General features: G+C 44.1%; 2 protein-coding genes across 21 annotated transcripts in view; both read left to right on the top strand.

Moving 5' to 3' along the window:
- The window catches only part of SCAI (suppressor of cancer cell invasion), a 37,130-nt gene extending 30,635 nt beyond the window's left edge, over window positions 1-6,495 (top strand). For 10 of the 17 annotated variants that reach the window (XM_088177605.1, XM_088177608.1, XM_088177602.1 and 7 more), the window contains one exon: window positions 17-1,328. In XM_088177605.1, coding sequence (XP_088033731.1) covers window positions 17-459 — 443 coding nt within the window. In that variant the 3' untranslated portion in view covers window positions 460-1,328. Of the gene's footprint in view, window positions 1-16 lie in introns of all 17 variants that reach the window. The other 7 variants (XM_088177617.1, XM_088177615.1, XM_088177616.1 and 4 more) reach the window with 2 other exon arrangements.
- A 725-nt stretch (window positions 6,496-7,220) lies between these two features.
- GOLGA1 (golgin A1) lies at window positions 7,221-23,452 on the top strand. 4 transcript variants are annotated; one of them, XM_088177598.1, is made up of 23 exons: window positions 7,221-7,334; window positions 7,684-7,985; window positions 9,550-9,640; window positions 10,338-10,412; window positions 10,901-10,998; window positions 11,522-11,554; window positions 12,079-12,207; window positions 12,473-12,642; window positions 13,025-13,136; window positions 13,260-13,355; window positions 13,581-13,706; window positions 14,551-14,646; window positions 15,084-15,179; window positions 15,438-15,590; window positions 15,811-15,906; window positions 16,617-16,706; window positions 17,417-17,519; window positions 17,792-17,949; window positions 18,121-18,282; window positions 18,759-18,818; window positions 19,347-19,511; window positions 20,280-20,366; window positions 21,180-23,452. In XM_088177598.1, the coding sequence occupies exons 2-23, from the start codon at window positions 7,851-7,853 to the stop codon at window positions 21,258-21,260; spliced, it is 2,412 nt and encodes an 803-aa protein (XP_088033724.1). In that variant the 5' UTR covers window positions 7,221-7,334; window positions 7,684-7,850; the 3' UTR covers window positions 21,261-23,452. The 4 variants fall into 4 exon arrangements, with proteins under 4 accessions (XP_088033724.1, XP_014735529.1, XP_088033725.1 ...); XM_014880043.2 differs by lacking the exon at window positions 7,221-7,334 and having other exon boundaries at window positions 7,501-7,985; window positions 12,485-12,642; XM_088177599.1 differs by lacking the exons at window positions 7,221-7,334; window positions 10,338-10,412 and having other exon boundaries at window positions 7,501-7,985.
- The last annotated feature ends 555 nt before the right edge of the window (window positions 23,453-24,007 follow it).

The following is a 24,007-nucleotide window of genomic DNA, read 5'->3' as shown; positions in this document are numbered from 1 at the left end:
TTTGCCTTCTGCACAGATCAGTCCTTTCTTCAGTTTTTTGGGGATGAATTTCTTCGCTTGCTTCTCACAAGATTTATCTTCTGTTCGGCTACTATGAGGATGCACAAAATCTTCCGGGTATGCAGGGATGTCTGTGCCTTTGTGGGAGCCCCAGAACTGTCCTGGCTCAGGTGGGAGGGTCCAAGGGACCTCAGAAAGGTGACTGATGCTCACATGCTGTCCCTGCAGCTTGTCTCTCCAAAGGCACGAAGCCTTTGGCTTGCAGGAGCCTCAGTCCTGCACCTAACACAGCAGGCACACTCCAGTTCAGTTATGGCACTCTGGATAGCCTTCTCTGCTAGAAAAATCCCTCTTTATAACTTAAGATTATTATTTCTACACAACCAAAAAGGTATAGAACAAGAATACAAGAGGAAGTGGGGAGGAATGGGTCATGATTCCTGGAACATTTTCATGTGAATGGGTTTTGAAAGGTCTTTGAAGTGTAAATGAATACACTAAATAGGAAGATGGTATTTTGTCTCTCTGTTGGTTAAAGCTGTGCCAACAGAGAAGTCTGCTCTGGATCTGCACCATTTTATGTGAGTGTTGGCATATAAACTGCCTGCTCCATTTTAAATACTGCAGGGAAAAGTGGGACTGGAGCATTGAAAGGTGCAGCATTCAGTTGTGGAGCTGCAGACATCCAGCAGCTCTCCAAGGCTAAGACAGCTACCTGGGCTGCTCTGATACCAGGGAAAAGAAGCAGGTCTGTGTTAGTGGGGAGAGATTTGCCCCCAGTGTCTTAGATATTTGTTTTAGGATGAGATGAATCTCCCACTGGAGATGCTTACATGTCTGTAATTTCAAGAAATTAACTCCAGCCTAGTAGGTAAGTACAGGTGAATATTTTTTTGTCTCTTTTAGTGGTTTTATATTTTTTCTGCAAAGCCTCAATAAACATACCAATAACTGTCTGAGATGAACAGGCATTTGTGTATTGCCACTGTGACCATCTCTGAGTCAATGGAAAGAGAAAACTGAAAATTCTAGATTATTTTCTGTCTCTGTGGCATACTGAATAGATTAAGGTGAAATTGGCCTCTTGCAGTCTTCTTCCTAGAGGGTGTGAAAGAAATGAGTGTCTGATTCTTTGTTTTCACTGTCATCTAGCAGGAGACTCGAAATTATCCTGAATCTTATCCTCAGCTGCCAAGAGATGAAACGGTGGAGAACCCTCACCTCCAAAAGCACATTTTGGAGCTGGCTTCCATACTGGATGTTAGGAATGTTTTCCTGGAAAACACACTCGATGACTATTAAAAGAAACTGTCTTACTGCAAAGGGGATTCCCTGGCCACAGATTTTGAATGGTGCAGTTTTATAATGTGAAAATCATAAAAGGAAGTACTTGATTTTATTTTTAAATTTAGGACCATTATTTTAAAAAGTAATAATAAACAGCTGTTAGTTGAGCTGTTCCATTCTGTATGGGGTCAATTTTATAAGCAGAAGTTTTCATGTCTTTTAAATGTTAAACTAAAGAATCACTAGAGGTTTATTTCTGGTCTTGTGGCTGTCAACCACATTTCCAACAGCTGATCCTAACATAGAAGTATTATTGGTTACCTTTAGCCCACATTTGTGGAAATCCTTTATTTTTATACAATTTTAAGAAATTGGAAAGAAAAAAAAATCAACAGAAAAAAACCAATATTTTATCCCCAAAGAGTTTGGATTTGAAATGGTAAAGATGGAACCACACAGTGCAAACCAACAATAGCAATAACACAGATTCCTTCATAACAAATATATTTTTTCAGTCTTAGGCAAGTGAGGAGACAAAACTGTGGACAATTAAGTTGCATTTGGAGCAGTGCTTTGAAGTGAAATTGTAAAGATACTTCATGCTCCCTGTAAGTTTGGCACAGCAGTTTTCTGTCTGAACCGTGTGCTGCTGGCCAAGGACCTGGCTGGGCAGGTGGTCAATAGGTGAACAAACTGCAAACCCTGAAAGTCAGCCCCCAGCTCTCACTGTCATGTGTGGCACCCTGTCACAGGAGGAGGGGGCATCCTGCAGTTGGAGGGACTGTTTAGAAATTGCAGCATTTCCAGCAGGTGCTGCCCCTCCTGGCCGTGTGTGGATGGAATGTGTGGCTCCCACAGCACGAGCACTCCCTGGCAGGAGCAGGGGGGATGTCCCAGTTATTGCTGATGTGACAGTGCTGTGCCAGCCCCTGCTGTCACTCGTGTGTCTGACCCTGCTGTGCCACAGCCCCAGGAGAGGTGCTGATGTTCCCCTGTCAGGTGAAACCAAGTGGGAGCTGCTGTGACCCTCTGGATGTTTTGCATGTCCCCTCATGACCCAGCCCTGCCCTGGAACCAGGAGGGGCTGAACCTGTGGCAGCACCTTTGGCTCCCCAGCCCAAGAGCTCAGCCTGGGTGTGTGCAGGAGCACAGTGGCCTTTGGGAAGGGGCTGGGTGGAGGAGGCTCTTGTGGCTGCTGGGGAGAGTGCTGGCTGGCTCACCTGGGGCTGCACTGCCTGCTCTGCAGAGCTAGAGGAGCTCTGGAAGCTCCTGGCAGGGAGAGAGAGCAAGGATGAAGGAATGGAGATACTTTATTAAATGGAAAAGCCAATTGTCACTGTTCCAAAGGCTAGAAAAGAAGTGAGAGGACAAGTCCAGTCAGTGCTCTTTGTTGAACCCCAGCCATGCCTCTGTGCTTGGGTGGAAACAGTGCAGAACTTGGTGACTGCCATGGTGTCATGGCAATCCTGGTTGCAGATCACACTCGGGGTGTGACCTGGTCAGCCACAACAGCACCAGTGGATCATTCTGCTGAGGGAGCACAGTGTGGAACAGCTGCAGTGTAGCTAGGGAGTTTGCATGAAGGTTCTTTGTAGCTGGGCTGAAGCTTGCACCATCCATTCTTTATTTCCCAAGTGTACAAAATCCTGTGAATGCTTGTGTTTGTCCTAAGCAGTCTTGAAGCTGGTACATTGAGACTCCCCCTTGGTGCTGCTCTTTGGACTCTGGCAGGATTTCATTTCCCAGGCTGTGGAGTCTGTTCTGAGGAGTGTGTGTTTGTGTGTGTGCATGTGTGTGCTCGGTGTTTGTGTGTGTATGTACAGTACACATACATCTACTGGCTGGTGTAAATTGTAAATATGTATATATGTATAGGTACTTGTATATGTATTAAAAAGAATGAACCACTACAATGTCTATATACAAAATTTATATATACACACATACACCATGTTGGGTGGATTCCAAAAGGTGCTGCAGATCATTTATGGTTGTACTAAAGGTTATGGCTCTTCTGCCACTGTAATTTGCTGTTTCCAGGGACTTACCCTTGGACCTTGAAGTAATTGATAACTGATTCCAGGTACAGGAGCCCTTAGTTAGCCAGGGGAACTGGTACCCCTGTATGTATTACAGTGATAAGATCCATGTATTTCCTGTGAAGCTGATCCCTGCCTTTCTGCCTGGTAGGAGGCTCCCAGTTGCTAAAACGTGGGATTGTGTCTGGAGGCTAAAGATGCAGGAAGCCTTTAATGCAGCAGCAAGTGAGAGGCAGGTTTTCTGTTGCTGTTCCTCTACCAGCAGTGTTCAGCTTGCATGAAAAAGGGAATTGAGTTTTCCCCAGCTCACTGCCTTCCAACCAAATGCTTTTGCTTTGCTTTAGCTTTTGCTTTGATGAAGCTATTCTTATTTTGGTTCCATCTCTGTGGAAAAGAAAAGAGTATGCTGTTTCCAAGCAGAGGAGTGATGATGATGATGATAATTCCACTCGTGTGGGCTGGTGAACCTCTGGGACATTGCTTGTGAACTGACTGGGAAAGCCTTGGTGTGGTCCTCACCTTCATTTAGCCAGGCTGAAGTGGGGAGTCCTTGCTTGTGACCTGAGAGGCTTCTACCATTTGCAGCCCTTCGAGGAAGTTCTGTTTGCTTTTTGCCAAGGTAGATCTCATCAGAGAAGAATGCACTTTTTAAAATACAAAACGCCCTGAAGAAGCTGGAATGTAGGAGGAGAATATAGGCCTTGAAAATTAGTTCAGAAGTTGAACTTAGCAGCAATGACTGTCCAAGTCAAAAATTAATTCTTGAGGTTCCTAATTCTCCTCTTACCTGCTGATCTTTTTTAGAAGGTCCAGTGCTGGGATGTTCAAAGATAAAGATTTCACTCCTGTTGTGTTGGGAGGCGTATGGAATTGTACTGTGGAAGCAGGGGGCTCATAGCCTCTGTCTGCTCTAGCTGTAGCTAGGATAAGTGTCTGGTCTTGGATTTTGAGCCAGCCCCTTCTTTCCCACCCAAAGAACTGCATTCAAGATGAAAATGTTGATATTTCCCCCTCCAAGTAAAAGCTTGTCTTGTTTAAACTAAGTCATTCTAAACTTGTGCTACTGTGTGCTCTGTGCTATGGTCGTAGGTACCTCTCGGTGTATGCTTGTGTGTACTGAAGAAAATCTGGTTTCTGTATCTCACAGTCCTCAGTGTGGAAGCGAAGCAAAGACTGAACCATTTTTAAGTGAGAAGAGAACAAATCCTTTTCTTCTCAGGCCTGATGCCTTCCCTCTTGTCTCGCTCTCCCTTTCTCCATGTATCTTTATTGCTTATTAGCGGAGAAGACTTGCCAGCACCAGGCAATGCCAAATTAAAGGGATAAATTCTGCATGTAATACATTGAGAGGACAAGGTGAACTGGACCAGCTGTGTCCTTACAGGACTGCTCCTGCCTGGCTCCCTACTCCCTGCATGTGGTGTGCTCAGATGAATCCTGCTCCCACAGTAGGTTTGTGCTCCTGCTCAAACTGGCTTTGGAACATCTTGCCAAAGTTACTGCTGTTGCCTTTTTTCCCCCTTTGACTTCTCAAAATAACAGTGATAGGGCAATGCAGGGTTATGAGTCTTTAATGCTCTGGTTTTTAATTCCTCTTGGGATGTGATGTGTCATTTTGCTTTGTGCACCAGCTAAATGGAGCACTAACTTCCATGAGCTGTGCAAACAGGACTTGCTCCCTGGAGTGCTTTCTTGAGAAGTTTCAGGATGTCTCTCTCTTTGAGTAGTTCAGACAAAATAATGTCTGTCAAGTCATGACTGAATAACCCCTCAAGACTGTTCTCCAGGGAGATTGCAGAGATGTCTTTAAAGGATCATAGGAAACAGATCAGGGCAACAGGAAATTTGGCTTCAATTAATCATCTTCAAAAGCTACAATTTGAGTAGCTCTGGTCAGGCTTCTCCCCTAAGGATGGGATGGAAGTGCTGTTCCACAGCCCATCCCTGGCATGAGTTAGGAAGAACCTCCCTTGCCTCACTGCCTCCCGTGTCCTGTAACCATGCTGTGCTGCAAGTCTGCTCCTTCCCAAAGCTAAAAATCTCAGAATCTGTCTGAACAACTGTTTTGTCTTGAGGTTTCTTTTGTAAGAGCTTTGCCTGTGTTTGATTCCTCAGTAAGTGTCCAAGTGCAGCTCAGTGGTGCAGCCTCACTCAGTCCTGGTGATGTTGGGAGCTGGTCTGTGGTGGCTGTGGCTGCTCTGGGGCTGAGGGAGCTCTGCAGGCAGGAACAGTTATATGAACAAGGGAAACAATTTAATACAGAGAGCTGAAAACTGCTCTGTGTGCCTCATAAGGTCAGACTGGACACAGCAGCTGGGGCAAAGCTCTCCAGAGCAGACGATACACTCCTGAAGGGGCTCTCTGACATTTGTAACATCAGACTTTTAGAGCAATACTGTTCTGTGACCAAATGTATTCAGGTGCTTTGAAGATCAATAGAGATCTGCTCAATAGAGCTGAGGACACACGTAACTGCTTTAGATATAGGAGTGACAGCCACTTTTTGTTTCCTGTCTAAACCATTACTCTGCCAAGACTGAGGAGAGTTAGTTCAGGATTTCTGAGTCTGACCCTTCTTGGGGTTAAGGACTGTGTCTGAATTCTGCCCAGATCCCAGATGCACACGTAGATATTTTGTCCCTGGTTTCATTGCTGTCGGGAGCAGACCCAGCACAGCTTGCTGGCCTGCAGGAGCCCCAGAACAGAATAAAATCTCACCAGCCCAGTCCCAGCAACTGCTCCTTCCAGAATAAACCCTGCCGGGAGCATCTGCCCCCCGACTTCACAGATGGCTTTTGGCACGTGTTTATTACCATTCTGCCATTGAACTGGTTTGTTGGGAGCAGGATTCTGCCTCATGCAGGCTGAAAAGCACAAGTTGCTTCTGCCCTGGGCAAGGCCCAGCGAGAAGGATGAGGGGAGAGCAGGTGGGAGTTTTTGGGAGCGTTCTGGAAATGCAGAGGGACCGTGCCTCGGGCAGCCCAGCTGCAGAGGTACAGGGAGAGTTTTGCCTCTCTGAGAATCAAATTATTTATTACCAAAAGTAATTTTATAGTGAATTGGTTTAAAGTTATTTTACAGCTGTGTGCCTGTATATCGTATTTTGGTAAAAACGGATATTTTCCTTAAAATATATAGAGATATATAAATAAACTTTTTTTGGAGCAAATGGACTTTTTTTTGCAAGGGATCTGTAGTCGCCAAAGCAGTGTGCTGCCAGAAGCGACTGTGCTGTTGTTCGGGAAGAAGCGTGTTTGTGTTACTGCTGGACACTGCGGGGAGAAGCGAAAGCCGCCATGGACCGGGACACAGCCGCTGCGGTACCGGGCCGATACCACAGACCGAGCCAGCCCCGCGTCCTGCTCGCCACCGCCTTTCCAGAGACTTTGGAGAGATTTCCGTTCGCTTTTGTCCGTGCCGCGCCGGGGCCGCTCCCGCCCGGTGTTCGCGGTTGTGCCGTGTCCGAGCCGTTCGCTGTCCCTGTCCCGGCCGCCCCGGCCCCGCCGGCGGACTGTGCTGTCAATAAACTGTGATAAACGCTCGTACCGAGCCGCATAGTCCGCTCCGGGCTGGGACAGCGGCAGGAGCGGGGTGAGGGACGGAAAGGGCCGGGAGGCGGAGCGGGGCGCTGAGGGAGGAGCGGGACCGGGGGCGGAGCTGAGGGCGGAGCAGGAGCGGAGAGCTGAGGGAGGAGCGGGACTGAGGGCGGAGCAGCAGCGGAGAGCTGAGGGAGGAGCGGGACCGGAGGGCGGAGCGGGGCTGAGGGACGGAAGGGACCGGGAGGCGGAGCAGGAGCGAGGAGCGGAGGGTGGAGCGGGACCGGGGGGCGGAGCTGAGGGAGGAGCGGGGAGCGGAGGGCGGAGCTGAGGGAGGAGCTGAGGGAGGAGTGGGGAGCGGAGGGCGGAGCGGGACCGGCGCCGTTTCCGGCCCGCGCGGCGCTTCCGGGTCGGCGGTGTCCGAGAAGCGGCGGCGGCCGCGGGACCGGCGGGGCCCGGCCGGGCATGGGCGGTGAGGAGCGGGGGACGGAGGAGCGGGAGAGCAGAGGGCTTTGGGGCCGGGGAGCGGCGGTGCCGGGCCCTCGGTGCCTCCGGGCAGAGCAGCTCCGTGGGCCGGGCCGGACCGGGCCGGGCCTCCCTCGCGTGTGGGTGCGGGCCGGGCTGAGGGGACCCGCCCGCTCCCCGGGCCCGCCGCCGTTTGGGGCCATTGGTTTGGGACTTTAACGGATTCTGCTCCGCGAGACCCGATTTTTTAACGTGTTGTAACAGATGTGATGTTAGAAGGTTTTCTGTTACCTTTAAATGATTCATGCCGGTGGGATTTTTTTTTAGTGTGGAACTCATTTCTGTTTGATTTGCAGATACTGCCAGGCCTTGAGGGCTTTAATGACACTAGAAATGCAGTAAAGCAGTGTATGAGGCTCAGAATTAAGTCTCAGCATTGGGAAGCTTTAGACAAGAGTGTCAGTGTATTAAACGTCGTGGCTTTCCAAAGGACTTGGATATTCCAGGGCTGTAGAGCAGTAAAATGTTTGCCAAATTGAAGAAGAAGATCGCAGAGGAGGCAGCGGTTGCTCCCAGGCCCGGAGGAGCCGCCCGCATCCCCAGGTCTGTCAGTAAGGAATCGATCACGTCTGTGGGAGCAGACTCCGGGGACGACTTTGTGAGTTACACCTTGCTTTGAAATCTTAGTTCTCTGACAGTATATTTATTACAGTTTTGCGGTCAACCATTTTAAGTCTAGTGTGTGATTTGAATAGGTGCTGTGGTGTCTTTGTAAGTGTATCTCTTAATGCATTAATGTATCATTAGCTTGAGTGAATTAAATACTGTTTCAATACAAAACATTGATAAATAGATATAAAATATTGAATAAAGCTGTAATTATGTGTAAAATACGTGTTAGTAAAATTAATTACTGAAGTATAGAATCCTAGAATGGTTTGGGTTGGAGGTGACCTCCAAGCTCATCCACCTCCTCCATGGACAGTGACACCTTCAACTAGGCCAGGTTGCTGCAAGTCCTGCCCCACCTGGCCTGGAACACTTCCAGGGACAGCACAGCCACAGCTTCTCTGTCATTAGAAAAGCCAGCTAGATGCTGGCCAATTTTCATTTTATCTCTTGGTTTCCTGGTACTCTTCCTACCTGAGACATTGTGTATGTCTCTGCTGAAAACCTGTGCAGTATTGTTGTACTAAAACTAGTTCCTCTCTTTCATTATAAAACATTGTTTAAACAAGTGGTAAAATTGCAGGAGCGTATGGGTTAAATGAAGCCCTGGAATGCTCTGGCACCTCTGCCCTGGATGGCTGACTGTCACATTTTTGAAAGCCTGGATTAAGGCACTGTCACCCCACTGCTGGAGCCAGCAGGACCCACTGCAGAGCCAGCAGCAAGTCTCTGCTGTCTGCAGAGTGAAGAAGTTATTTATACAGTTGAGCTTTGAATATTTTTTTTAAGCTCAGCTGAAATTTCAGTCCTGTTAAGCATGAAGTTGGAGCTCCTAATGTTTAAATACATTTTATAGTGAAAATATATTAGTCTTGTGTTTTTCTGAGTTTGTTTTTCTCTAGCACTTAGGAAATTCTCATGTAGAAATTCTGTTTACCATCTTGCAAGTTTGTAGAACAGAAAACAAATAATGGTAGTGCCTGAAGTCTTGAGTGATTTTTAGAAAACCTCCAAGAATTAATTGTTTTATCAATATTCATTTAACTGCTCTTGCTATTGATTTTTATGGAGCAAAAACCAGACGACTCATAAGTCAGTTATGCAGCAGATCTTGTGTGGACAGATTGCTGCATCAGGGCTTCAGTGAGTTTATCCCGCCTGAAAAGCATTACTGCTTCTTTTCTAATTACTTTGATTTTTGTGGCTCTCTCTTTGATCTTTCCTGGTGCCTGTGCTGTAGAGCCTGATTTCCTCCCCCTCAGTCATTCCCTTCCTCCATCTCCTCAGTGACAGTTTGGACAAACAGTTCCCAGCCCCAGCTCCTTCCCAAGCCTTGTGCTCTGGGGAACAGGCAGCCTTGGCACTATTAAGCCCTTACTGGTTTTCTCCTTCAGCAGTTTTTACACATTCTGCTGTGCTAGTACAATTTTCCCCTCTATGTGGAAAACAAGTGCTATTCCTAGGCAGGAGAGTGGTTATCATCCCAGACTTAATGTATGGCAGAGTCACTTTTTCTAAATTTGTAAGTTACAGAATGTTGCTCTTCTCCCAAGGCTTCTGATGGAAGCAGTTCCAGAGAGGATCTTTCATCCCAGTTGTTGAGAAGAAATGAACAAATAAGAAAACTGGAGGTGAAGTTATCTGGTATGTGCCGTGATTCATATAAAATTTGTTACATTAGGAAAAGTTTTCCTTTGAATTTACATGGTTTAATTTATTAAAAATATATGGGGTTAGGGTCTTTTGAAAATTGATTTGTAGCAGCCCTGTTGATTGACAACAAGGGAGAATCCAGGATCATTAATTTTTTATGAAGGCCACTGGGTCTTTGCTGATTTCAACAATACATTTATGTGATTCCTTGGAACAGCTGGGATAACTTTCTGTCCCATGTTTCAAACAGCATCTTACTGGAACAACGAGCAAATGGATGCAATGGCCATGAATTAACCCTTCCTTGCACCCTCCCGTGCCAGACATCTTTTCTGAACAGAGTTAAATATGTCACTGTTCTGGATGAATTAAAAAGGGAGGAACAGTTGTTCATTCTCTGGTTCTGCTCTTGTCTGTGTGACTGACACCCCTAGGACAGGCCCTTCTGTTTGTGCCAACCCTGTGGACAGTACAGAACTATTTGCTGTGTTCATTGTTGTGGTCACCCAAGTTTTCCTCAGCAGGAATGATTTTCTGATTGAGAAAATCATTGTCATTTGCCACTCATCTTTTTTTCTTTTTTTTTTCTCCTTTTTTTTTTTTAATTTTTTCTTTTTGTGTTACCCTAAAAATGTCCTTCCCCAATGTCTGTCCATTCCTGGTCTGTTCTTCTCCTTCCTCACACAAGATTATGCTGATCAGATCCGAAATCTGCAGAAGATGAAAGAGAAGCTTGAAAATGCATTAGAAAAGCATCAGGATTGTATGTATTTTTCTTTTTTCCCTTTTTGTTCAGTTAAGTTGACAATTGCTGTGGTTGGAAGGAAAAAGGTTTGGTGTACAGGTGTGCTAATGACTTCCTTTCAAACTGTGCACCTCTGTACTGTGAGCAATTAGAACACGAGTTGTTACCTTATTTACAGCATAAGAAGCAGCAGCAGTGCGTTGAACAAAGTTGCTATTGTACTCCTTCTGCCAAATTTGGGGCTAACATTCAGGAGAGACCTTTTGGAAACCCTCAGCTTTGTTGTAATCCAGCAAGGAGCAGTATTCCTGTCTGCTGTTAGCTTTGGCTCTTGGCCAGTGTGCAAGCAGCGTGAGGGAATGAGTAGCACAGCGCTGGTGCTACAGTCAAGATGGGGCTAATTATTTGCAGAAAAAGCTCTTTAAAGTTATAAATAACTTACAGAAAAGTGAGAAGCAATTTTAAAAGAGGAGTTCTTAATATAGCTGGTGGTTCTCTGTTGATAGCCTCCATGAGGAAGTTTCAGGAGCAGAATGAAGCTCATCAGGCCAGTCGAGCCAAGATGGCTGAAGGAATGGCTTTGGCCTTGGGAAAAAAAGACAAGGTAAGAGAGCCTGAGCAGGACTTTTGACTCTCATGATCCTGATGTTTTAAGCAGGTGTTGCCATTAATTAAAATAATTGTTCAGCATTAATTAAAATAATTGTTCAGCATTTTGTGTGAGCGTGCCAGCGCTGAGGGAAGGAGGGAGCTGAGCTCAGTGCCAGGAATGGTGCAGGACTTGTCACTGCTCAGACTGTTCCAACTGGTTTTAACAAGAGCCCACAAAAACTCCTAATGAAAGGTTAAGCTTGTGCTTGGATAAGATTCAATGGCAGTAGGCCTGTTGTCACATTTATTTTAGTTGCATAAAGCTTATGTATTCAGGTAGCATAAATGACAGCCTTTATCTATTCAAGCACTGGCTGTTACTGTACTGCTGCTGATTATTTTTTTAATCATTACCAAAGCTTAGTATCTGCTAACAATACAATACAAAATTATTTTTTTTAACCATAATTGCTGTCCTTGAAAGTCTACAAATAGATTTTGATATCTTTTTTCTCTTTTCTTTCTTTCTTGTTCAGGAGTGGATGGAAATACTTGCTCAAGTTGAAAAGGTAATTAACCTTGAATGTTTTTCTCGGGGGTGTGTAGTGTGTCTCTATTTGTATTTGCAAACACTATCCTGCACACTTCCAATTCTGTCAGAGCTGACTCTGTTCAGCCCTTTTTATTGTTTGGTCTTTGTTCAGTGGGAGAAGCTTTTGCTTTTTGTTACCAGCCCAAATGCTTGGGGAGGTCCTTCTGGTTTTATTTTTCAGCAGGGAAGTAAAGAACAATGGGTTGTGATGGGAAAGTTGTCCTGTAAGGTGGAACAATGTCCGTTTTTAAGAATTCAGTTTACATGGTCATTGGTGGCATTGTAATGAATTCAGATTTCTTTTAATGTTTTTTTTTGAAGTTTGGTAATTTGCACAATGACCTGAATCTGAAAGAATTTCTAGTTTTGTGTGGAGCACCATCAGGAGCTGTATGGCTGCAAGACAGGATTTCTTTCCCAGAGAGTTAACCTAAACTTCCATTAACTTGGTATAAGCATGCAGATATCCTTTGATTTCCTCTGGTTCTGTTCATTTATCAGGAAAAAAAAATGCTTCAAACACAGTTACAAGAGATGAGGGAGCAGAGTTTGAATCTTTTCCAAAAACGAGATGAAATCGATGAACTGGAGGGCTTTCAGCAGCAGGAAATTGCCAAAGTTAAACACATGGTAAGAATATTTTAAACGTTTTATTTCCTAAAATTTTTACTGGGATATTAAGTTAGTGGTAGCCCAGCATTCATTTTTTCAGCCTTTATGCTTGTACACGGATTTGGTTAATGTCAAAATCCTAGCAGTAGGTACTGAACACAATATTACATAGTTTATTTTCTCAGTTCAGCCCACAGATTAGTAAAACAGAAAAGTTTCAATGGAAAGGTTTATCAGTGTTACTGGTCACCTGTAATACCAAAGACAATCTTCTAATATTCAGCTTTTGAAAAAGGAAGAGTGTCTGAGCAGAGCAGAGCAGGAGCTGGAGGCGCGCGCTCAGGAGCTGACGCAGGCCAAGGCGGAGCTGCAGCAGGCGAGGAGTGAGGCCTCGGGCCTGAGCAAGGATCTCCAGGACTTGCAGCAGCAGCTCCTGGAGCTGCAGGCGAGGAGGTATGGAGCTGAGGATTTCACAGGAGCAGTGGATGTGTTTCCCCTGTGTTTTTACTTCATGCTCAGTTCTGTCTCTTTGGAAGAGTTTATATATGTAGTGAGTTGACTGAATTTTTGCCTCTGCTGTGGCTATGGGGATGTAAATGCCAAGCCAATTATAGTAATACTTTTTTTTGTAAATTACTTCCTTTTTTCATAGTTTGAATGCTTAACTGTCATGTTTTTTAGAAAATGTATAATCAAGCAGTGATTGATTATGGTGGCTGGTGTTAGGACAAAATTTTGTTGATGCTTAGTCCATTTTCATAAGCAGCAGAATTATCTGCTAAAGATTATTTTTCTGGAACCATATGTCACTTGTTTTTATTCTCTTTCTGTGAAGAGATGAACTAATGACAGCTGAGACAAATGCAGAAAATAAGATCACTGCTCTGGAGTTAAGAGAACAAGAGCTACAAACTGTCATTCAGCAGCTTTCTGTAGACTTGCAAAATGTAAGTTTGAGCCAAGTGAGATTTGATTCAAAGAGCTCCATGTCTGCAGAAGTTAGATTAGATATCAGTTATGTGGTGTTGGAAATTTAAGTTTCAAAGTAAGTAATTTCTCAAAATGTTTAGGCTCGAGTGGCTGGTTCTGGTTGTGAGAAGAGACTGGAAATGTTAAAAGTGGAGCATGAATCTCTGAAGGTGGAATATGAGCAACAGAAGCAAAAGGTGAGATGCTTTCAGGTGCACATGCTGTTGCTGGTGTAAAGGTGTACCTTTGGGTAACGTACACCTTTGTGCAGTTGGAAGTTTAATGTCCAGAAAGTGTTCCAGGATCATCTTGTCATATCAAATAGGACTTCCCTTTCTACTGGCATTTCCAAAAGTCAAACCACAACAGATTAGCTGAAAGCTTCATTACGAAAAAGATTCTGTGATTTCTCATTCTCACAGATGACTTTTGAATTTGCTGAGAGAGATAAACTTACTGAAGAGCTGCAGGAAAAGGTGTCTTCCTTGGAAAAAAAGCTAGAAAGAAATCTCTCAGGAGATGAACATGTGCAGGAGCTGCTTAAAGAGGTAATTACACAATTAAAGGCTGCTTAGAAGTACAGTATTAGTGAGTTGTTTGTTTTGGGTTTTTTAAATCATACATTACTTCTCACCCATGGAAAGAAAGCTGCTGATGTCATACAGCCACGTTTGTGCTGTCAGTGTGTTTTGGCACACTGTCTGTGCTGGGCAGAATGTGTGGGTGGCTACACTGAGCCTGTTTGTGTAGATCCTGCACAGATGTCTGTGTTGGCCTTTCTGCATTGTCTGTTTGGGCACAGCATCTGACTGCTTAGAAGGAAGAGAGCAGCTTTTTGGCCTCCCCAAGGGAGGTGGAACAATTTGGGAGTTTTTCTAATTCATCCTTATAAGAACAGTGAATGCTTTTCCTTGTTCTTTGGCAAGGCAGTGGGGCAGGGAGGGGAACTGTTTGCACATAGGTGTGCAAACAGAATGTTGCATGCTGAAAACCTCAGCCTCAGAAGTGCAAAACAACAGCTGAAAACAGAGACTTTGCTGTGGTTAATCCCCTTTCTGTCATTGCTTCTTGATCTCTTTCTCTAGCACTGATGCTCCTGTTCAGAGTTAGCCTGGAGCAGTGTTTCCCAGCTGGGTCCTGGGGAGACGAGGGGATGTTTGCTCTTTCCTGGTCAGGGTGCCTACAGTCACATCACCTCAGTGTTGCTGTGACAAAAGGACTTGGCTTAGTAAACTCAAGGCTGTGTAAAGTTCATCTAGAAATATTAAAGCATTCTGTCCCATTTTATTTTGACCTTATTAATAAAATAAAAAGGAAAATTTTAATTACCCCCTCCCATCTTATGTCTTTGTCCGTCCTTCCTCGTGTTCTTCACCTCAATGTAATCTTCAGAAAGCTGCTCTTGAGCAGAGGCTGGAGGAGAGCAGGCAGCAGGTACTGACAGACAGGACACGGCACAGTGAGGCTGTGACCCGCTTGGAAACACAGGTGAGCAGGTTTTAATTTCACCACAGATTCCCACTCTTCTAATCCTCTATGCCCTATTCCTCCTCCCCTCACTGCACTCCCAGCCAAAGGTGAGATTGCACATTTAGTCACCTTTAGTCTTGAAAGGAGAATAATTGATCAGTGTCTCTGGGCATCTCCCCTCTTCATGGGTGGAGGAGGGCCTAGAGGTGAAGGTAGAGGTTTTGTTCAGATCCTCCCTGTACTAAGAAACAAATAACTCAAGTGCAAGCATTGCTGGGGCAGTGCTGTGGTGAAGAATTTCTAAAACTAGCATGTTCAGATAGGCAGTCTCTTTGATCTCTGATTTCAGGGATTTAACATTTACCTTCCCCTCCTGGGCCACTCTGTATTATGCAAACATTTTTAGTAACATAGATGCCAGTGGATAAGGAATTTAATTCATGGTGTAATTTCAGAATAAAGAACTGGAAGAGAAACTACAGATTGCAACAGAAACATTGAAAAAGAGTAAAGAAGCAGCTGCTGACCAGGATCTGAAGATCCAGAAGCTGGTGAGTATCCTGCATGTTTTACTGACCCGTAACAGATCAGTCTTCAGCATCCCCAGAGACAATCACTTCTCTGTTTTGTTATTCAAGTGTTTGTTTTCTTGCTGTTGGTCTCCTGAACTCCAGTCTGTGAGTACATGACACTGCTGCCAAATGAATAATGTTCCTCAGTTTGAGAGTGTCTCATGGAATGTTGTCTGATCTTGTCAGAGTGATGTCAAATACCATTTTATTAATGTTGTTTTCTTTATTTCTCTTCAGCAAACTGATCTAGAGGACGAAAGAAATCAACTGCAGCAACAGATTTTAAGTGAGAAACATCAGTATGGTCAGAAGGTTACTGAGCTGGAGTCTCAGATTGCTGCCCTTGAAAAAGCTTGGGAATTGGATAAAACAACAACTCAGCACAGGATTGTAAGTACAGAAACTGTCTGGTGGGTTGTGAGAGTCTTCACATGATTTAACACTGCTTGTAGAGCTTGCTTGTTGTCTGAATGTTCTTATTCAGCACTCCTGGCATTATAACAGAAGATATCTACTTTGAGGAACTAAATATGAGCAAAGCATTAGATGTATTTAATTTTTTAAACAAAACATTAGAATAATTGTACTTCGTATTTAAACACTTTTACAGAGCCAACTGGAAGAGGAAAATGAAAACCTCAAGGGAAGCAAAGAAGGCTATGAGAATTCTTTAAAACAACAAGAGTCTGAACTGAACAGGCTAAAGGTAAGGGCTGAACTGAGTACTGGCATTGTCTTGGGCCAGAGCTGAGGCTGGGGAACAGTGAACAGCACATTCAGTGCTTGGAGACCTGTTGTGTTCAGGGTGCAGGTACTTGGAGCTGTCAGTCATCTCTGGTACTCAGCAGAAATGTGTTTGAGAAGCATTACAAAGGGCTGATCCGTTTCTGAACCAGAATGCTTGGGTCTGCCTAAATCAGGCAGAAATAATACATCCCCATTTTGTCAGGGATGTGAAGAGCTTGGAAATTCTGTTAGCAGTGGTGAATACAGAATGGTGTGGCACAAGATTCCACTCACAGTGTTGAAACCATAATGTTAAAAACTTAAATTATTGAGTGCTTACAGTTTATCCAATTTTGACTGTAATTTTAGATGGTTGAAATTTTTTCCATAGCTACTCCTGGATGCACAGTTGGAATAAAGATCTGTTGTAGCAAGGAGCTACTTCTTTGTAATAGAGACTTCAAGCTGAAAGATCTTGTAAGCATTGGGTTTGTTGGGGTTCTTACATCAGTTCTGTGTTGCTCTTGCATACGCAGAGAGCAGCAGTCAGTAAAACGAACCTAACTCATTTGGAAATTGTAGTGTATCAGAACACTCATAAATGTAGTCCTAATAGATTTGGGGTTAAAGATGAGAGACTGACTTGATTTAGTTGTCTCACATAACCTCTCAGTTACTTGTGGTTTGCAGAATGAGATGAGCAGCAGAGAAACTGTCAGTGTGGAAATTGCCAAAGCATTGGAAGAAACACGGAAACAGAGAGAGGAATTACAACAGCAGGTTGGTTAATAATAACTGTTTTAAAATGCATTTGAGATATCCCAACCTTTCAAAGAGCAGACTAGGTTTGGATTTCATATCCACAGCATGTGAGACAGCAGTGGTTGTCTCAGTAAACCTGAGACTGTTTCAGAGCCCTGTAATCTGTGAGGTGTTGCTGTCTCAGTGCACCAGCCAAGGGGAGCCTCTGACATCTGGCACCTTTTGTTCTGGTGATTTCAGTTCAGTGCCTGTGTCACATCTAGACTCCTCCAGAGCACAGCAGTTGTAAAATTGTACATTTCCTCGTAGGGTGGAGTTTGTATCCAGCCCCAAATGTCAGTTCTAGGTAGTTTTGTTTTGTTCTTCCTATACCAAAATTGTGGATAATGTGAGCTTGTGTTTACTTAAAGTAGGAATGGTTTCTTTATTCTTCTGGGACTGCTGTAGATCTGTGCTTGCTGGGCCAGACCTGTGTAGAAAGGGTTGAAGGCCATCTCCTGTTTTGCTCTGGGAATTTTGCAGCTGACACTTGCTGGCTGTGACAATCTGATGGTGGCACAGAAGCCAAGTGGGGTTTAGCTCTCCAGTGTTAACTTCAGTGCTTGTTACTCAGGGCAGCATTGTGGAGGTGATGCCTGCTGAGCCTCTGAAGGATGTTGGATCTTTCAACACCCTCTTCCTGTTCTATATCTTTAATGACTTCTGTTCATTGTTTTTCTGCTTTGAAGGTTTCACATCTGAATGCCCTAATAAAGGAGAAAGACCAGCTGATTGATGAAAAATGTGATCTGCTGCTAAAACAGAAGGAAGAACTGAACCAACTCAGTCAAGGTTAGACCAAATGAGCCTACTGTATCCCAGACAACTTGAAGTACAGTCTCTAGTTCTGGCCTTGCCTGGTAGATTGTAATTTTTCTAGATTTCTCTTCCATAGTTAATATCTTGGAATTTTCAAAATGGTTTATTGTTCACTATCAATTGGACAGTCTCTCTTCTGTCTTTCTGTCTCTCCCCTGGCTTTCTGTCTTCATGACAGACAAAATGGATTAGAAATTCCCACCTGATGTGCAACACTGTTACTAAGCAGGTCTCTCCTTTCCCAGACCATGAAGCTGCCTTGCTGCAGGTGCATCAGTTACAGTTGGACATAGAAGCAAGTCAGAGCCAAGCAGTGGAGAAAGAGGAAACAGCAAGAAAAGAAATTGATGAGCTGAAGCTGCAGGTACAGGAGTGCCTGTTGGCCAGAGAGCAAGAGAAAAATGTGAGTGCAGTTGCAAATCCATTCAGTCAGACTTCCTGGGAAAAGAGGGAGGTGTGCAGGAGCCCCCCAGTTCTGTCCTGCCTGGACAACCAAAAAGAAGTCTGGCTTTCTCCCTGGGAGTGTTCTTGGGCTGCAAATGACATGGTATCTCTCTACTGTTTATTTTTATAGGTTTTAGAACTGGAGGAGTCAACGAGGGCCTTGAACAATGAGCATTTCCCTTCTCCAGAAAACTCTGTGGTGGAACAGAACGGAGAAGTGGCAGCTGCAGATGTTATTCAACTTCAGAAGGATAACAGAGAGCTGGAACAGCAAATTGCTGAGAAAAACAAGGTGAACAGAAATAGCATTTAGTCTTTCCCCTTTTAATTAGGAAGCCAAGTAATTGGTGCTGCCCATGCTGCAGCCTTTAAAGGACAGACCTGTCCAATTTGAATCCAGTCCTCTGTGGGTAAATGCTTTTCTCTGGATTGCACAGGTATCTACCAGCTATGAATAAAAACTGCAGCAAGAGCTGCATGAATCCTGATGTATTTTGGCAGAAAGATGCACCAAATGATATTATTTACAGCGTTCTTGCAGAGCCCTTTTGTTCAGATCAGTTCCACAGTGCTGTCACATGAAAGCCCAAGTGTCCTGTCACATGCCTGCTGCTGTGTGCAGCTGGCAAGCCTAGGATTTTAGGTTGCTTCTTCATAGCTGTCAGTGTTGATAATTATTATTTCATTCAGTCCTGGATACATCCTTTTTCCAGATACCTGGGGGTCCTGACAAGGAATACTGTGTTAAACTCTCCTTTGTGCTTACAGATGATAAAGCAGCTTCAGCAAAGAATGGCAGAACTCAAGAAAACTCTCCAGAAAGAGCTGGTAAGGGTTGTGTGTTTTCAGTCTCTTCAGATGGCACTTGCTGGCAGGTACTTGCATTGTCATTCCAAAAGCTTGACTGCTAACTCCCCTTTCATCCCACTGCCATGGTTTATCTCTCCAAGAAAAAAAAAAATCTATTTAAAAAAATTAACAGAGGTTTAAAAATTGTTATTTTTGCTCTGATGTTGAAAATTATTCTGAAGAAAGCCCATGCTTGAAAGGCTCAGAGCAGGTTAATGATAGGAAAAAAGGACCAAGGAATAGTTTCCACCATGGAGCCAGTTCCATGCTGGTTTGGGTAATGTACACAGAACACTGACATCAACCAGCTCCTGTCCTGGAGTGTAGGGAGGGCTGGAGACACTTCCCTGCTGTGACCCAATGAAGGATGAGGAGCTGTTTAATCCCAGTGTGTTCCCACCTGTGGGTACAACCCTCTGTAGATATCCTAAACCCAGACCCCTCCCAGTGTCAAGCTAACAGCATCTGCAATGTACTTCTCTTTTTCTTCTGTGTTTTTTTTTGTAGAAAATAAGGCCTGACAGTGAGGTACCTGAGCTACGTGCAAATTCTGAAGTGCCTAATGCTTCTGTGACTGTCACCAACAACTCTGACTTGAACGACTCGAGGGAGATAAACTTTGAGTACCTTAAACACGTTGTACTAAAGTTCATGTCCTGCAGGGAATCTGAGGTAAAGGTGCCACTTACCTTCTCTTTCTACCTCTGTCTTTCTCTAGAAATTGCCACCTGTCACTTCCTAAGGACACTTTATGCCAATTCCATAATTTTACAATTAAAAAGTGTACAGTCGGGGTAATAAAAAACAATAGCTGACAGCAACGTGTTTGGAAGTACAGACTACTATGAACTACATGTTTTTAGGAGGTAGTTACATCTGGGTGTTAGAGATCTGCATCTACAAGAGATTCCCACTGCACTGCTCTGAAAGCATATGGAGTATGAAATTAGAATGGCTGTACATTTAAGAAAGAGGAAAAAACCAAATAAACTACTAAATCACTAGCTATTGGTTTGCCAGAGGTAATTCCTTGTGCATTTGGAGTTCCTTCCTGTTCTTCACATGTTGTGTTAAAGTTAAAAAGTCATTCTAACAAAGCACTTAATTGCAAGTCAGTGGATAAGGTAAAAAAATAACTGTACAATTTCATGGTATCATGCTGGTTTAAACCACTTTTCAAAGCAGGGCCAGGCTGCTTCTCTACTCTGAATAACCAGGCTCCCACTTGTCTTCTTTCTCCAAAACAATTGTTGAAGAACAGAAAGCCAGGAAACACAGAAGTAAGATACAGGCCATCCTAGTCCACTGAAACTGGGAATAATGGGAGGCTGCCGGTCTGCTGAAGTCTGTGACAGACCCACAGACCTCTGTGCTGCACCATAGTCCTGAGTGTAGAGCCCAAGAGCATCCTGAGCAACACAACTCTGTGGTTTCTTTCAGGCATTCCATCTCATTAAAGCTGTGTCTGTGTTACTGAATTTTTCACAAGAGGAAGAAAACATGCTCAAAGAAACTCTGGAGTACAAGGTAAGGGTTCTGTGCCATGTGTAGTCTCTAGTGGGATTCCCAGGAGACAATGAAAATTCTTAGATGCTGAGAGATTAGGAAAAGTGTCTTTTTTCCAAATGTTAGCTACAATAATAAATGCAAATTATTATTAAAATGCTAGCTGATCACATGCATGCATGCCAGGAATTGTCCATTTCAGTGAGGGAAACAGCAGCTTTCTGGTGCTCAGAAGAGTTAGAGCACAGCTTTGCCCAGTGGACTTGATCTGTGGGGAGAAGCTGGAAGCTCCTTGCCCAAACACAGTCAGTGTTTAACAGCAGGAGCCTAATTCTGGGTTTGTCATTTTGACATTGGGCTCAGACACCAAGATCTCCTTTCCATGGCCTTGGCTGTGTAGTGGTTAGGGAATGTTCAACAGTGAGTGCTGCCTCAGCTCCAGTCCTGCATCATCCCTGCCCACCCAGGGAGTTGGGATGTTCAGTCTGCAGATGAAGATTTCCTCACCATGTGGTTCAGGGAACATTGTAATGCTACACTGACTAAAGGCACCGTGTTTAAATGACTGTAGAGTTCTAATTTGAAATTATTTTAAAGGAATATATGTAAGTATAATCCTCAGTCATTTTCACCTGTGGGAAGTGGGTGCTGTTCCTTCCAGATTTGATTGTGTGAAGCTGCCTCCACTTCTCCAGTCTGGAGTCTGCAGCATTCTGATGTATAAATAGGCCTTTCCATCAGATGATGAGAACATGGCTGTGTACCATATTCTTTCTTTTTCACATCTTAAGAGTGCAAACCCTGTGTGATGTGTGTTGTGCTGTTGTGCCCTAGATGTCCTGGTTTGGCTCAAAGCCATCTCCCAAAGGCAGCATCCGGCCATCCATCTCGAGCCCAAGGACTCTGTGGCCTTAAGGGAACCTGAAGGTGGCAGGCAGTATCCAGGCACTTCTTTCTGTGAAAAGAATGCTGAACACACTGCTCCAGGTGTGTCTTAATCACTGTCATTGCAGTATTTTGTACAAGAACTTCTGGCTCTGTTTACAAAACTAATACTGTGCAAGGAGACATTTTCACTACAGACTGGAACAGCTCTGGGCTGGAGTCAGGGACCACCTCGGTGTCTGTGATGGGAGCAGCTCCTTGTGCTCATCCCTCCTGGGTTCCTGGCACCAGAGGGCTCTGAGGACCTCGCTGACAGCAGGGCTGCCAGTTCAGTCTCTTGGGATGGTCATTCCAGCTGCTGTTCCAGGGTGCTGGAGTCCAGTGACTCTGGGCACAGAAAAGCTGCTTGTCTGGCTGTGGGAAGCCAGCAATGAAAAATGTGTTGGCAGAACAGTGTTGAGAGGGGGATGGTTTGCAAAGCCTTTCACAGGACAGGAGCAGGAGCTTTAACCAAAAAAGAACTCTGCCTTGCCTTCTAATACTGACATAACTAATGGTTGGCATTTTTTCATATCACTGTGTAATTTAAGGTGCATTTATCCTGGCCTGCAGTCCTCAAGGCTGCATGTTGATGATTATTTAATTTGAGAGCACAACTTTAGAGTTGTCTGATTTTATTTTTCTTAAAGAAAAATAATATTTAAAATGGTCTTAATTATAGTACCTAATCCTCAGTCGCCTTTAAAACTAATCCATTAGCCTGTTCCATAGGTTGTTAGCAGTGGGAAAAGGGGTAGGAAACAATTTTAAATTTTTAAAGCTGAGTTCCAGGTATTGTAAATCCACACTGAAAAATACCTTTTATTAAAAAAAAAAAAGAAAAATAAAAATCTAGTGACAAAGGGTGAAGAATGCTGGTACTAAACACTTTGATTCTTTTTTTTTTTTTTCTTCCAAGTCTGCTAGCAACAAATTCTTATAACCAGGATCTGCCTCTTTGGTTGTGGTTTTCTGTACTTCAAATACTGATGCTTAAAAACTGTTATGTTATCCCTGACTATTATGGTAAAAGAAATGCTGCTCATGAGGGGTTTGAGGGCAAAATTCAACTCTTAGTGAACAAATCGTGGTTCCAGCAGCTTGTTTTCCTTATACAAGAAGGAAAGGGGACCAAGGTGGCACTTCTCCTTGGAAGCACAATTCTGCCCAGTTATTAACACTACTGCAAAATCTGGGTCCAAATGAGAAGCAGCATTAAGTCTGACTTCTGAAAACTGAGACTTATTTCCAAAAATCTTCATGTGTATGGAATTCAGTCAGCATGCTGCAGTTCTGAGAATTCTCTTACAAGGAAGTTCATACTTCTGTTAAATATATTCAGGATAATTCAAGCTTTCTCCAGTGGAGATCCAGAGGCTCCAGACCCTGCTGGTCTCAGCCCCACCCCAGACACAGGTACTCCCAGGAGCTGCTACTGGGCACAGGTGATGCTGCTCAGCTTAGAGCCAGGTTGGATTTGTCTGAAGTTAAGAAAACCAACAGATTTTTTTGATACACTAAATCTTGTCCAAACCGCCTTTAGTAACCAGATTCATGGCACTTCCAGACAGGATAGAGCATGGAAGGGTTCAGCCCTGCTCTACTGTGAAGATAGACAATCAAAAAGTACATTTATTTCAATTGTTTCTATTGAAATACAGCAGGGTGGAATAACCCTGTTGGTTCTGGGAAGATTTTATTATCTGAGATCTTTTCCTTTCTAACACTCCTTTGCCCTGCCCTGTTTCTGTGGGACCAGGGGTCAAGACTTCCTCACTCCCACTCCTCTCTGCTGAATGACTACTGGGTTTATGCTGATCCTGGCTTCAAAGGTTACTGCTGAACAGTAAGGAAAGCAGGACAGGCAGCCTGGAATGGAGTGACAAAGTAAAATCTTAGGTTATATATTCACTAACAACTTCAGTTTCAGATCCCAAAGCTCATACAGGATCAACTTACCATAAACTAGTTCTTAAGTGTTGAATTTTCATTAGGTATCAGAGCAAGACTGGTGTGTATACATGTATTAAAAAGCTAATGCACTTTCCCTTGTCTCAGAACAGTGGTTATACATAATCCTTTCTATCACCATTGGATTTCTTTCCTTCTATGCTGTAAATATGGATTGTATGATGAAACACTATGAAATTTGTGGTGCAATACATTTTGGATCAAACCCCTAATCTTGATTTCTTTCTTTTTATAGTTCTGGTTATCTCCCCTGGGATGCTATAGCTATTTAAAATTGACTTTTAAAGCATGACCCAAACCCCACCTTTGCCCAGGGTAAAGATGGGTGTGCCAAGGCCACTCACAGGGAGTTGTGCCACAATGAGGTGGCACTGCTGCTTCCAAAATCACCTCTCAGCAGGAACAGCTGCTGCTGCACTTTGAGCAGCTGATGGAAGTGAGGACTGGGTGGAGCTGGGGCTCCCCAAGCAGCTGCTCCTCGGTGCCAAAGGGCAGGGAGCCCTGCCTGAGCCAGAGGGACATGGGGACAGCCATGGATCCAGGAGTCGTGTCCTGCCTGGGCAAAGCACGCGTCTGTCTGGTGCAGAGGACACACTAACACATAAATCACAAATTCTGAACTATCTTCTCAACTTTCTAGTGTGGAAAAGAATATAAAAATCAAATTTGGGGTGATCATCTGTTCTATTTACTGCATCTTGGAACAGCTGAGCTTGGTCTCACTCCCTCCAGATGAGCGTTGGACTTGAGGACAAATTGTCTAAGTA

The sequence above is a fragment of the Sturnus vulgaris genome, chromosome 22 (genome assembly GCF_052056855.1).
Source record: "Sturnus vulgaris isolate bStuVul1 chromosome 22, bStuVul1.hap1, whole genome shotgun sequence".
Taxonomy (NCBI): domain Eukaryota; kingdom Metazoa; phylum Chordata; class Aves; order Passeriformes; family Sturnidae; genus Sturnus; species Sturnus vulgaris.
The sequence above is the reverse complement of the archived record's forward strand: the minus strand, read 5'-3'. Positions and strand labels throughout refer to the sequence as shown.